General features: G+C 38.2%; 1 protein-coding gene across 2 annotated transcripts in view; it reads right to left on the bottom strand.

Moving 5' to 3' along the window:
- METTL6 (methyltransferase like 6) overlaps positions 1-11,528 on the bottom strand; it is a 43,096-nt gene extending 31,568 nt beyond the window's left edge. The window contains exons 1-2 of one of the 2 annotated variants that reach the window (XM_006840016.1): positions 11,263-11,528; positions 10,405-10,539 (exon numbers count right to left, since the gene is read on the bottom strand). In XM_006840016.1, the coding sequence (XP_006840079.1) occupies positions 10,405-10,539; positions 11,263-11,487 (360 nt within the window). In that variant the 5' untranslated portion in view covers positions 11,488-11,528. The remainder of the gene's footprint in view (positions 1-10,404; positions 10,540-11,262) is intronic. The other variant, XM_006840017.1, reaches the window with a different exon arrangement.
- Positions 11,529-12,559: the final 1,031 nt, after the last annotated feature.

The following is a 12,559-nucleotide window of genomic DNA, read 5'->3' as shown; positions in this document are numbered from 1 at the left end:
TATACAGGGCTCACTATGAGTGAGAACCGACTTAACACTTAACAATAATGTTGTTGTAGTGTGCCGTGGAGTCGGTTTCGACTCATAGCGACCCTGTACAGGGTTTCCAAGGCTGTAATTCTTTACAGGAGCAGAAAGCCTCGTCTTTCTCCCGCGGAAAAGCTAGTAGCTTCGAACTGCTGAGCCTGAGGTTCACAGCCCAATTTGTAAGCACTATGCTAATTATTTTCATATCCACAACATTATGTAACATGTCAGGCTTTCAGCAAAAACAGTTTCAGCTGTCTCACAAGGTGGGAGCACAGTGAATCTAGAGGATAATCACTGCATTGCAAACCACACAGTTGGTGGTTCCAGTGCACCAGCTGCTCCACGAAAAAGATGAGGCTTTCCATTCCCACAAAGATTTACAGCCTTGGAAACCCTATACAGGATTGCTACGAGTCGGAACCGACTTGACAGCACTAACAACATAGGAAAAAACAAGGAAAAAGTCTGAGGAGAAAACACAATCACCACAACCAGACTCAACTACAACACAGCTATCACAACAGACATCTAACGTCACTGATTAATATATTAAATATTAATTATAATAAATCAACATATCAATATACTAATATTATATAATAAATTGATATAATAAACATAATATATTAAATATATCAATATATTAAAGACTCTAATGAAAAACGTGGCGTCCTGGTGGAGTGCTGTAGGATAAGCACTAGACTGTTAACCACAAGGTCAAGGATTCAAATCCACTATGCAGGGTTGCTGAGCTGGAAATTACTCAATGGCACTTAACAACAATCTTCGTTCACCAATTCTTCCCTAGACATACGGTATATATCAAGCATACATTTCTGTGGTTTTTTTGGTTTTTTTTCAAGGATCTTTCATTTTAATAAAGAAAGTAAATATTAATAACCAAAGAATGACACACAAAAATATGTAAAATTACAATTGTGACATTTACAAGAAGATATGCAACATTGTGCTAAGAAAGTTAATAAGGGGGAGGGATGCAAGCCAGTCATGGAGATCAAGGAAGGTGGGTTTTTTTTCAACTTTTTGTAAACTGAGTAAAGGCTTACAGAACAGATCATCAGTTTTATATTCAACAACATCAAGATACTTGACTTCATTACACTGATTGCAATCTCCTCGATGTGCCATCAGTTTACGGTATTTACTCCATTCACTGTAATTATTCCATTCCTTCCTATGTCTTGTTATCTTCATCTTTCTTCTGCTACCTTCCTCTTGTTGGATACTTCCTGTCCTATCACACTTGTTACTATGTCTACCCTCTAGCTTGTGAATACTTTCCTATCTCCCCTCTCCCTGGTAAACACTATTGATTGTTTTCTTTTAAGAAAACTTTTTAACTTTTACAACACTGGTTTCATACAACATTTGTCTTTTTGTGATTAACTAATTACATTCAGCATAATGTCCTCAAGGTTCAATCAGGTTGTGAGGTGTTTTGCAGATTCATCATTATTCTTCAATGTTGCATAGCATTCCATTATGTGTTATGTACCAAAGTTTGTTTAGCCATTCTTTTGCTGATGAACATTTAGGCTGTCTTCATCTTTTTGATTTCTCTCTTTTAGACCACATCTCAGAGGATCCTGTTTTCTTACTGATTCTGCTCTATCTAGTAACTGGTGTGTGTAATCCACTTACATGCTGTGTAAATATCGATAGGTATGAATTGATGGCTGTTATCTGCTGTGTGTTTTTTGTTTTTTGTTTTAGTTTTGTTTTGTGGAGCTGCTGGTTTCTTTGTTCCACATAATTGTCTACATCAAGTTCGTTTTGCTTGTGGGTTTTCATTTCTGTTGTGTTAATGTTTACTAAATCTTTCTGATTTTCCTTTTTTATTTTGATGTGCAGATATATTAAATCTCAGGGTAAATTACAGGTTATTCTGTAACTTACTGAAATTTTTTCCTATTTAAAAGTCTGTTGTATCTTGAAATCTACTTGACTTCCTTGTTGTCATTTGGAAGTTCTGTATCTACACCATTCCCTCATTTTGCTTTGTAGTTGACTTCATTATAAAATTGATATCTGATTCCCCATTTTCAGTCTTGTAGGTTTGATTTACTACAATTGCTTTTATATCTGGATTGAATTAGAATTTTTTGTAAAGTTGGTCTGGTTATTACAAATTCCTTTGTTTATCAGGAAATGTCATAATTTTGCTATCATATTTGAGGAACAACTTTGCTGGGTATATGATGCTTCTTTTATTGTTGTTAAGTTTTTATTGTGAACTGAGTGACAGTTTACATGGGAGAACATCAGTTTATACCATCATTTCATTGCAATGATTACAATCTCATCTGTGCATCATCATTCAACATTATTTGCTTCCATTACATTTTGTTTTGTTTTTAGGGGTGGGGGATGTAAACAGAAACACTCAGGAATATATAATTTACACAACCAAAGGGCACATTCTGCAAGCCTGCCTCCTGGCCGCCAACACCCAGTCATTCTCTTTCCATGAGTCCAGTCCTCGGCTGCTCCCTTTCTCCATGTCCTCATCTCTATCTCCACCTATGGTGTTGCTGCTTCCCTAGACAGGGCCCCACACTCTGTTTGTGCTCTTCTCCCTCAATGGTCCTAGGGTCCTCTGTCCCTGGACTGTAAGATTAACTACTTCCTCATTTTTGTTACAAAAGTTCTATCTTTTACAGTTGTGACAGTCATAATTAGTCATGGTAACAGTTATCCACTACTGAATGATAAGAATCTTACCCCATCTCTTTTCACCAGACCCGCCTAGACAAGATGAAGATTTTCAGTAGGAACTCTACCTTCCCCTGTACACAAACTCCCTCCTGAAAACTTGTAAGCCAGTCACTTCACGCCTTTATTGCCCCCTCATTTTTTGGTAGCCGTTGCCAAAGTTGTCCGTCCCTATCTACCTTGTATACAGAGGGGATATTATTGATTTTGAATGTGAAGGCTCCTTTCCTCTCTGTTGGTATTTTGAGCTACTACATCCATAAGTATAGGTCAGGTTCATCAAATGGTAGCCATATTACTTGTTTCCTTTATCAAAAGCTTTTTTTTGATTTGTTGTTTTTAAATAAGGTCAAATGGGTACTATCTGCAACTCTGGGTGTTCTTGTGCATCTCCCCTCACTTCATATCAGCTGGATGCTTCACTCTCAGCTCTCGCGCTCTGTGGCTATGTCCTTGTCCATGGGCTCAGGTGTCCCCAGTCTCACTACACTTTAGACCAACAAGCCCTTCCTTTTCTCTCTCTTATTTCCAGGTCAACAGGAGTCTATGGAACGTGGATGAACTCAGCCCATTTCATTGCTGCCTTTCCCCCTCCTTTCACTCACCAACAGACCAACATGGTTACAAGCAAGCTTACACGCCTGCTCATGTGTTCCCTTTGAGTTTCAGTCTTGGAGGGGGAATTTGTCCTGAAAGGACTTGGTTGCTTGCCTTGATGGCTCCCCGGCGAACAACTTGCTTGTTCTTGTATTAGCCAATCATACTGCCACTTTTGTTTTGGCTTTTTCCTACTGATATTTCTTTGAAGATGTATCCTGTATTGCTGTTAGCTGTTTCAAGCTGGTCTGCTTGTCCTTTCTAGTGGGAATGTCCCCCTCAGAAGGTTCTCTGGGTATATGATTCTTGATTAGCAAATTTTTCTTTCAGTTTTGTATATGTCATCCCATTGCCTTCTTGTCTATATGGTTTCTGCTGAGAAATCAGAGCTAAGTCTGATTGGCTTTCCTTTGTAGGTAACTTCTTGTTTTTCCTGAGCTGCTCTCAGGATTCTTTCCTAGTTTTTGGTTTTGGAAAATGACTATAATATGTCTTGGTGTTTTCTTTTTGAGATCTATTCTTTTTGGGATTCATTTCATTTCCTGTATGTTTATCTTCTCGTCTTTCATGGTAATAGGGAAGTTTTCTTCCAACAACTCTAAAACAATTTCTCTGTGCTTTTTATTCTCTTCCTTTTCTAGAAATCTAATCACTTATAAGGTGTTCCTCTTCATAGTGTCCACATTAACTTAGGCTTTCTTCAGATTTTTTCATTCATTTTTCTGATTGTTTTTCTAGAATACTAGTATTGACAGATTTATCCTCAAGCTCACTAATTTAGGCTTCTGTTGTTTCAAATCAACTTCTGTTGCTTCAAATCAACTTCTTTGCCCTTTCAATGTATTGTCCATTTCTGAAATCTTAGAATTAATGTTCTAGATTTCTAATGCAAAGTTTCGTATTGTCTCAAAATTTGCATTTATTTTGTTTGTTCTTGCAATGTTTTCTTGACTTCTTCTAAAGTTTTTTCTGTGTTCTCCTTGCTTTCCTCTATCTGTCTATCCTTTGAAGGTACTTAAACATCATTCTTTTGAGTTATTTTTCAATTAGCTCCATTATATTTTCTTACTCGAAGATGTTTTCTGGCTGTACATCTTGGTCATTTGTTTGAGCCACACTCTCTTTTTCTTCATTAGAAAACAACAGATAGAAAAAAGAAGTAAAAACAGGTAGCAATGCAAAGAAAACATATAGTAAAAAGACAAAGAAGGATAGGGAAACAGAACTGTAAAAGAAGAAAAATAAGAAATAAAAAAAATGAAACAAAAAATGCTTATGAATAGGTAAAAAGACAGAAGAGGGACAGGAAAATGGAGCTATAGAACAGAAAAATAGGAGAAAATAAAAGAATCAAAAAAAAAAAAAAAACTTAGAAAACCCATGGAGAAAGAAGATAAAAAGGAGAGTACTAAAAATGATCAAAATGGAAAGAAAAAAAAATAGGAATAAGGGAAATGAGGAACAGAAGGAAAAAAGAAAAACAAAAGTGGAGATAGGGTAAAATTCAAAGGAATGGACAGAGAAGTAGCAAGAGGAGAAAAAAGCAACAAACAAAAACAATGAAACAAAAAATACAAGTAAGACAAAACAAAACAGTTCAGCTGTTGGAGACAAAGAGGAGAAAATTCTGGAGGTGGTTCCTACAAGCCAAGGAGCTCATGAGATGGAAGCAGGAGGGATGTGACATGAGACATGAGCGATGCTGGTCCTAAATGGAGTTCCTATTGGCCTCTGTGTTATCTATGTTCAGGGAACTCAAACCAGAAGTAGTTCGTAGAGGTCCTTGTTGGAGCTGGTGTCGTGTGTGTTAGGACCACAGGGTAGCTGGGGCAGGATGACTGGTTAAATGATGGTCTGGTGGTGATCTGAGGGTTCTGTAAGTCTAGAGCCAAGCCTGCATGAATACAGGCACTAAAGCGGCACACCAAAGCAGGCCCTTGCCTTACACTGACGTGGCTCCCAACCACTCGGCTCAGAAGTCTCAGAGAGCAGGGTCCGTGCTGGAGTTGGATGAGGATGGGAGCAGGCCACCCCTCTAGTCACCAGGGGAGCATGGGAAGATGGGATCACACCTTTCCCCTAGCCTGTATGAATCTGCTCTGCCAGGCACCTTGATGCCAAAACCACTTACAAGATGATCACGCCACCAGTGTCCATCCCTCATTGACCCTGTTGTTATTAAGCACCACTGAGTCGGTTCTGACCCATAGTGACCCTGTATAGGGTTTACAAGGCTGTAAATCTTTACAGGAGCAGAAAGCCTCATCTTTCTCCCGTAGAAACCCTGGAAGTATCGAACTGCTGACCTTGAGGTTAGCAGCCTAACTCATACCAAAGATCCTTACTTAGCTTCTATTCTCAGCAAGCACTCAATCCACTTCTCTAACCTTTCCTCTCAAGTTCAAACTTGCTGGATTTTCACATGTGTCTGTTTCATTTGGTCTCTTGTATCTTTGCTGTAGAGGATCTGTGTAGTGTACCCACATAGTCCTCCATCTTGTCAGAAGTCCTCCTGTTGCTTTTTTAAATTTTTTTTTTATGTTTCTTATAATCTCCATCTCTGATGAAATTAACTATCTAAACTTACATGTTGTCTACTTTTTCCATTTGCTGTAGTTTAGCACTGCTGAGTCGATTTCAAATCACAGTGACCCTGTACAGAGTTTCTAAGGCTTTTTAAACCCTGTTGTTGTTGTTAAGTGCTGTCGAGTCAGTTCCAACCCATAGTGACCCTGCACAGGGTTTCTGAGGGTGTAAATTTTTACAGGAGCAGAAATCTTCATCTTTCTCCTGCGGAACAGCTGGTAGTTTCAAATTGCTGACCTTGAAGTTAGCAGCCCGATTCATAACCACTGTGCTACCAGAGAGCCTCATCTTTCAACTACTGTGTGGTTCACTTTCCAGTGCTTATTCTATGGAGCCACAATGCTATCAAACATGAAGACAGAATAACAGAAATTATACAAACTGGAAATACAAAAAGGAAAAAGGGCAAAACAGAATATTCAAGAGCTGTTGGTGTTAAGTGCTGTCAAGTCTGTTCCGACCCAGAGCGATCCTATAAAGGACTTCCAAGGAGCAGCTGGAAAACTGCCAGCCTTTCAGTTCAAACCAACTTTGTAGTCCAGCACATTAACCCACAGCGCCACACCAAGACTCCCCAAGAGCTAGGGGAAACATCAAATGGTATAATATAAATGTAATTAGAAGCCCAGAAGGACAAAAGGAAGCAAATAGGACCAAAAAATTATTTGTAGAAATAACGTGTGAAATTATACAAATTTAAAAACGTAGTAGCCAAAATAATAAAAAAATTCATAGGTGATTATGTCAAAGTTCTTAAGATATCTTAAAGATATAAAGATATCTTTAAGAGATAAAAGTACCTCAAAAGGAAAAAACTAATAGATTTGACATCACAATTAAAATTCTATATAAAAAAAGGGATACCATAAACAATTCTTAAAGATAGGGGATGTAAACAATGTTTGCAACATATGAGGAAGCTTCAAAAATTTCATGGAAAAATTAAATTACTTTTTAATTCCATTTTCCATGAACTTTTTGAAGTCCCCTCTTATGTAACAGAAACAAGAATATACCTTAAAAAGGAGAAAATGACAAATAGATAAGTGAATAAAAGTACTATTATAATGTAAGCTTCACATGGATATGAATTTTCATTTATTTTGTTCATTGCTGGAGATTGCATTATAGAATTTTGCAAGACCAATGACTTCTTCATTGCAAATACATTTCTAAGAAACACACAAAACAACTATACACATGGACCTCACCAGATGGAATACAGATATAAAACTGACTACATGTGTGGAAAGAGACCGTGGAAAAGTTCCGTATCATCAGCCAAAACAAGTCAACAGTAGACTGTGGAATAAGTTCTGGCTGGAGCTGAAGAAAATTAAATCCACGAAAGCCAAAATCTGACCTTAAGCATACCCCACCTGAATTCAGAAATCATCTCAAGAAAAGATTTGATGTACTAATGACCAATGACCAAAAGAGGTGTGGGATGACATCAAGATTGTCATACAGTAAGAAAGCAAAAGCTCATTAAGACAAGAAAGATATAAAACATCAAAATGGATGCCAGAAGAGATTCTGAAACTTGATCTCCAGCGTAGAGATGTTAAAGGAAATGGAAGAAATGAGGAAGTAAAAAAGCTGAACTGAAAATTTCACAGGATATCTCTTGAAGACAAAATAAAAAATTATAATAAAATGTGCAAGGACCAAGAATCGGAAAACTAAAAGGGAAGAACACGCTCAGCATTTCTCAAGTTGAAAGAACTGAAGAAAAATTCAAGCCTTGACTTGCCACATTGAAGGATTCTCTGGGCAAATTATTGACTGATGCAAAATGCATGAAAAGAATATGGAAGGGATACACAGAGTCACTGTACAAAAGGAAATGATTGATGTTCATTCATTTCAAGAGATAGCATTTGATCAAGAGCCAATGATACTGAAGGAAAAAGTCCAAGGTGCGCTGAAGGCTTTGGGAAAGAAGATTCCATGAACTGATGGAGCAATAATTGAAATGTTTCAACAAACTGATGCAGTACTGGAGGCATTCACTCATCTATGCTAAGAAATTTGGAAGACCAATTAAATGGAAGAGGTCCATATTTGTGCCCATTCCCAAAAGAGGTGACCCAACAGAATGTGGAAATCATTGGACAATATCAGTAATATCATTATTATCGCATGCAAGTAAAATTTTCTTAAAGATAATTTTAAAATGGTTACAACAGTACATTGACAGGGAACTGCCAGATGTTCAAGCCAGATTCAGATGTGGACACAGGATGAGGGCTATCACTGATGATTCCAAATGGATCTTGGCTGAAAGCAGAGAATACCAGAAAGATGTTTACCTGTGCTTTACTGACTATGCAAAGGTTTTCAATTATGTGGATTATGACAAACTATGGAGAGGACTGCAGAGAATGAGTATTTCAGAACATTAACTGTGCTCATAAGGAACCTGTACTCATAAGGAACTGCCAAAAGGCAGTTGTTTGAAAACAATCAATGAATACCAAATGCTTTAAAATTAGGAAAGGTGTGAGCCAGGATTATATTCTTTCACCATAAATTATTCAATCTGTATGCTGAGCATAAATGTGAGAAACTGGGTTATATGAAGAACATGGCATTGGGAGGATCATTAACAATTGCAATGCACAGATGATACAACTTTGCTTGCTGAAAGCGAAGGGGACTTAAAGTATATACTGATGAAGATAAAAAACCACAGCCTTCAGTATGGGCTACACCTCAATGTAAAGAAAGCAAAAATCCTCACCACTGGACAAATAAAAATAACATCATGATAAATGGAAAAAAAGATTGAAGTTGTCAAGGACTTAATTTTGCTTGGAACAGTCATCAATACTCATGGAAGCAGCAGTCAAGAAATCAATCCTGTTGCACTGGGCAGATCTGCTGCACAAAACCTCTTTATAGTGTTGAAGAGCAAAGAAGTCTGTTTGGGGACTAAGGTGCTCCTGGCCCAAGTCATGGTATTTTCAATAGCTTTATATACATGTGAAAGTTGGACAATGAACGAGGAAGACCGTAAAAGAACTGGTGCATTTGAGTTATGGTATTGGAGGAGAATATTAAAAAAGTACCATGGACTGTCAAAAGAATAAACAAAGCTGTGCTGGAAGAAGTATAGTCAGTATGCTCCCTAGAAGCCAGGATGGGCTGACTTTGTTTCTCATACTTCAGAAATATTGTCACTAGGGCTCATTCCCTGGAGAAGGACATCATGGTAGGTAAAGTGGAGGGTCAGTAAAAAAGAAAGACCCACAACGAGATGGACTGGCGCAGTGGCAGCAGCAATGGGCTCAAGAGTAGCGATGACATGAGGTTGGCACAGGGCCAGGAACTGTTTTGTTCGGTTGCGCATAAGGTCTCTATGAGTCAGTACCGACTCGATGGCACTAACGACAACAAATCTCAGTGTTTAGAACAGTGACTGGCAAACTGACTCTTACTATTTGTTGAATTTGTTATTTAAAGCCATTCAGAACAGAAGTAAAACCAATACTTATATATGACAAGGTCTTCATATAAGTGTTGCTATTGTTGTTGAACGCTGTCGAGTCAGTTCTGACTCATAGCAATCCTGGGTAGGGTTTCTAAGGCTGTAATTCTTTGTGGGAACAGAAAGCCTCTTCTTTCTCCCTAGGAGTGGCTGGTGGACTCAGGCTTGAATCGCTGACTCTGTGGTTCGCAATCCAGTGTTTATCCTTCAAAGCCACCATGCCCCCTACCCTATTAGTACTGTATGTAAGAGCAAAAAGTTAGAAATAATTTAAATAAATATCAATAAGGTAAGTGTTTAATGGAGTATGGAGTATGGCACACCCATTCTATAGAATACCGTTGTTGTTAAGTGCCACTAAGTTGGTTCCGACTCACAGCAACCCTATATAGGGTTTCCAAGGCTGTTAACCTTTGCAGAAGCTGAAACCCTCATCTTTCTCCCACTGAGCGGCTGGTGGGCTTGAACCAGTAACCTTGTAGTTTACAGTCCGGTGCTTATACTACAAAGTCACCACGCTCCCCTATGGAATATTATAATAGGCAAATTCTTAAAATGTAGATTTATATGTAGTAACATGAAAAGTACAATGTGTTGCCCTTTTTTTTTAAATAGTCAAAAAGGTGCTAAAACTGTAAAAACTGATGAGGAACTGGATACTTGCACGTTGCCAAAGTAGCCCACATATTTCTTATATCTAGGTTAATATTTTTATAAAATAGGCATCAGGCAGTAATGACCTTAATCCATTGACCCAAACTAGCATTACTAATAGTGAGATTACCAAATATTATTGCTTCCTGAATGAAGCTGTGCTCCTATATGTACATATAACTTACAGAAACAGGAAAATTAAAGTCCAAACCTGGCTGGCTCTAGAGGAGAGAACTGGAATTGGGGAAATGGGTATAGACAGGGCAAAAAAGTCTACACAGAAGCATAACAGAATATGTGGATGGTGCACCAACCTTAACAAACTCCACTGCTCTTGGAGAAAAATCACAGGCATAGGCAAAAATGTTCAGATCTTCTTCTAAAAGTGGAAATAAACAGTTCCCAACCCCACAACCAGCTTCCAGCATAGTCAATTTTTGATCTGCAAACTGGGGAAGAGAAGTCAAAGTTATAACACATTACCACGTGCATAGTAAAGAAACAAACATAAGAGACAGGTCTGCACGCAGGGTGGACAATAAACAAGTGCACTAATAATCAAAAGATATTACTGGTGCCTCACTTGCCATCACACGATTCAAATACTGCATAGTTTAGCGTGGAATTAAGAACAGCATAATGACTAATAGAACAGACTCTGGAGCTAACTTGCCTACATTCAAATCCCAGCTCATCCATTCCCCACTTCCCCCTCCCCTGCCCCCATCTCTAGTCTTGAGCAAAGCACTTAAGCATTTTTGTGTCTCAATTTCATCTACAAGTGGGGATTATAATACCTACTTTACAGAGTTATTGTAAGGCATAAATTAGAGAACATATATAAGGTCCTTAGAAAAGGGCCATGGTAAATGTTCATTAACATTGACCATTATTCTTAATCTGACACTGATGTCACTCTATGAATTATATGTTTATAATTTTCAGTATAACTTTAAATAGAAAATGCCTATTAAAGTTCCTTCTCCTGTGTTTATACATCCCAGAAACTGCTGAAACTACTTGACACCAAACAATGTTTCTCTTTCAATGTATAAAGCATTTTAATAAGCTTCATAAATTCTCTGCTTCACATTCTTCATAGGAATCAAATAAAACATCCCTTTCTATACATTTAAAATGGAGAAGAACTCCAATAAGATGCAAAAGCTTACCTCTCTACATGATCTTAGCTCCTCAAACTCTCTGGTGGTCCAGTGTCTATCTTTGAAGAAATTAGTACTATTTCTTTTGTAAAAAAGGTCCCAATTCTTCTGAGCTTCTTTTTCCAGTTTTTGCTGTTTAAAATCAGACACCAAAGTTTGGTCTCTTTTGAGTTTCTCATCTTCTTCAGAGCTGAGAATCCTTACTTGTAGTCCTTTCCTTTGCAGAGATGCCATCTCAGAAGGTAACAGTCCTGCACTTAGCCCTGCTGAAGAATCTCCATGCATTTACAGTCCAAAAAATTCATACTAACACTGTGGATTTAACGTCTCAGCTGTGTTTCACCATGTCAGATTTGAGTCTCAGGCAGAATGGACTGTTTTTGTACAAAAAATAATCAGATTCTGGTTAGTGTTTCAAGTTTCTGAAGACGTTAGGTTCAATTCATTAAACATTTACCTAATGTTGACTCTCCACAAAATTCTGCCTGCTACAGGAGAGGTCACAATGGCATCTACCACTTGCTTGTTGTAGTATCCCCAATTCTTAGAACTCAGTGATGAGAATTAGGGCACACCTTACACTGATAGGGTCTTATTACCGTAACTAAAAAAATCATATTCCCAAAAGGAATTACATCCAATGGCATAAAAATCCACTGCCATTGAGGAGATTCCAACTCACAAGAGGCGACTCTACACAAGAGTAAACTGTTCTATAGGTTTCCAAGGTTATCTTTACTGTGGGATAATGCAGTTTAAACTGCAAGGTCAGTGGTTGCTATGAGTCAAAACCAACTCAAGGAATTTAGTAACAATCTTTACAGAAACAGACTGACATCTTTCTCCTGTGGAGTGGTTGGTGGGTTCCAAGCACTGGCTGTTCATTTAGCAGAGCTCCTCCACAGGCATAAAAGGATTCCACCACTTACTTTGGGGGATCCCATTTAATCCCTAGCAAAGACTAAGACACAGTCCCTAATTTAAGAGGGCTTACATTCAAAACTAATACCACAAGCCTTTATAATTTAGAAAAAGGAACTTCCAAAACATAAGTGAGAAACCTTGGGAAGAAAATGCTCATTATTTTTCATTGTCCGTGAAGGGAACAATTTAAAAACAATCACAGTGCACGAACAGGATTAGAATGGACACCTGCCACACCGAAGTGAGGTCATCTTTCTCAAAGTCTGCAAGATAAAAGACTCGGTTTTGCCGGGGGCGTAGGAGCTAAGCCTGGGTGGCCTGAGTCCCTGACTGCACTTACAAGAGGCTGTCGTGTGAACCAGTGAGGATTCGCTTCCCAGGG

This window comes from Chrysochloris asiatica, unplaced genomic scaffold (assembly GCF_000296735.1).
Source record: "Chrysochloris asiatica unplaced genomic scaffold, ChrAsi1.0 scaffold00028, whole genome shotgun sequence".
NCBI lineage: Eukaryota > Metazoa > Chordata > Mammalia > Afrosoricida > Chrysochloridae > Chrysochloris > Chrysochloris asiatica.
The sequence above is the reverse complement of the archived record's forward strand: the minus strand, read 5'-3'. Positions and strand labels throughout refer to the sequence as shown.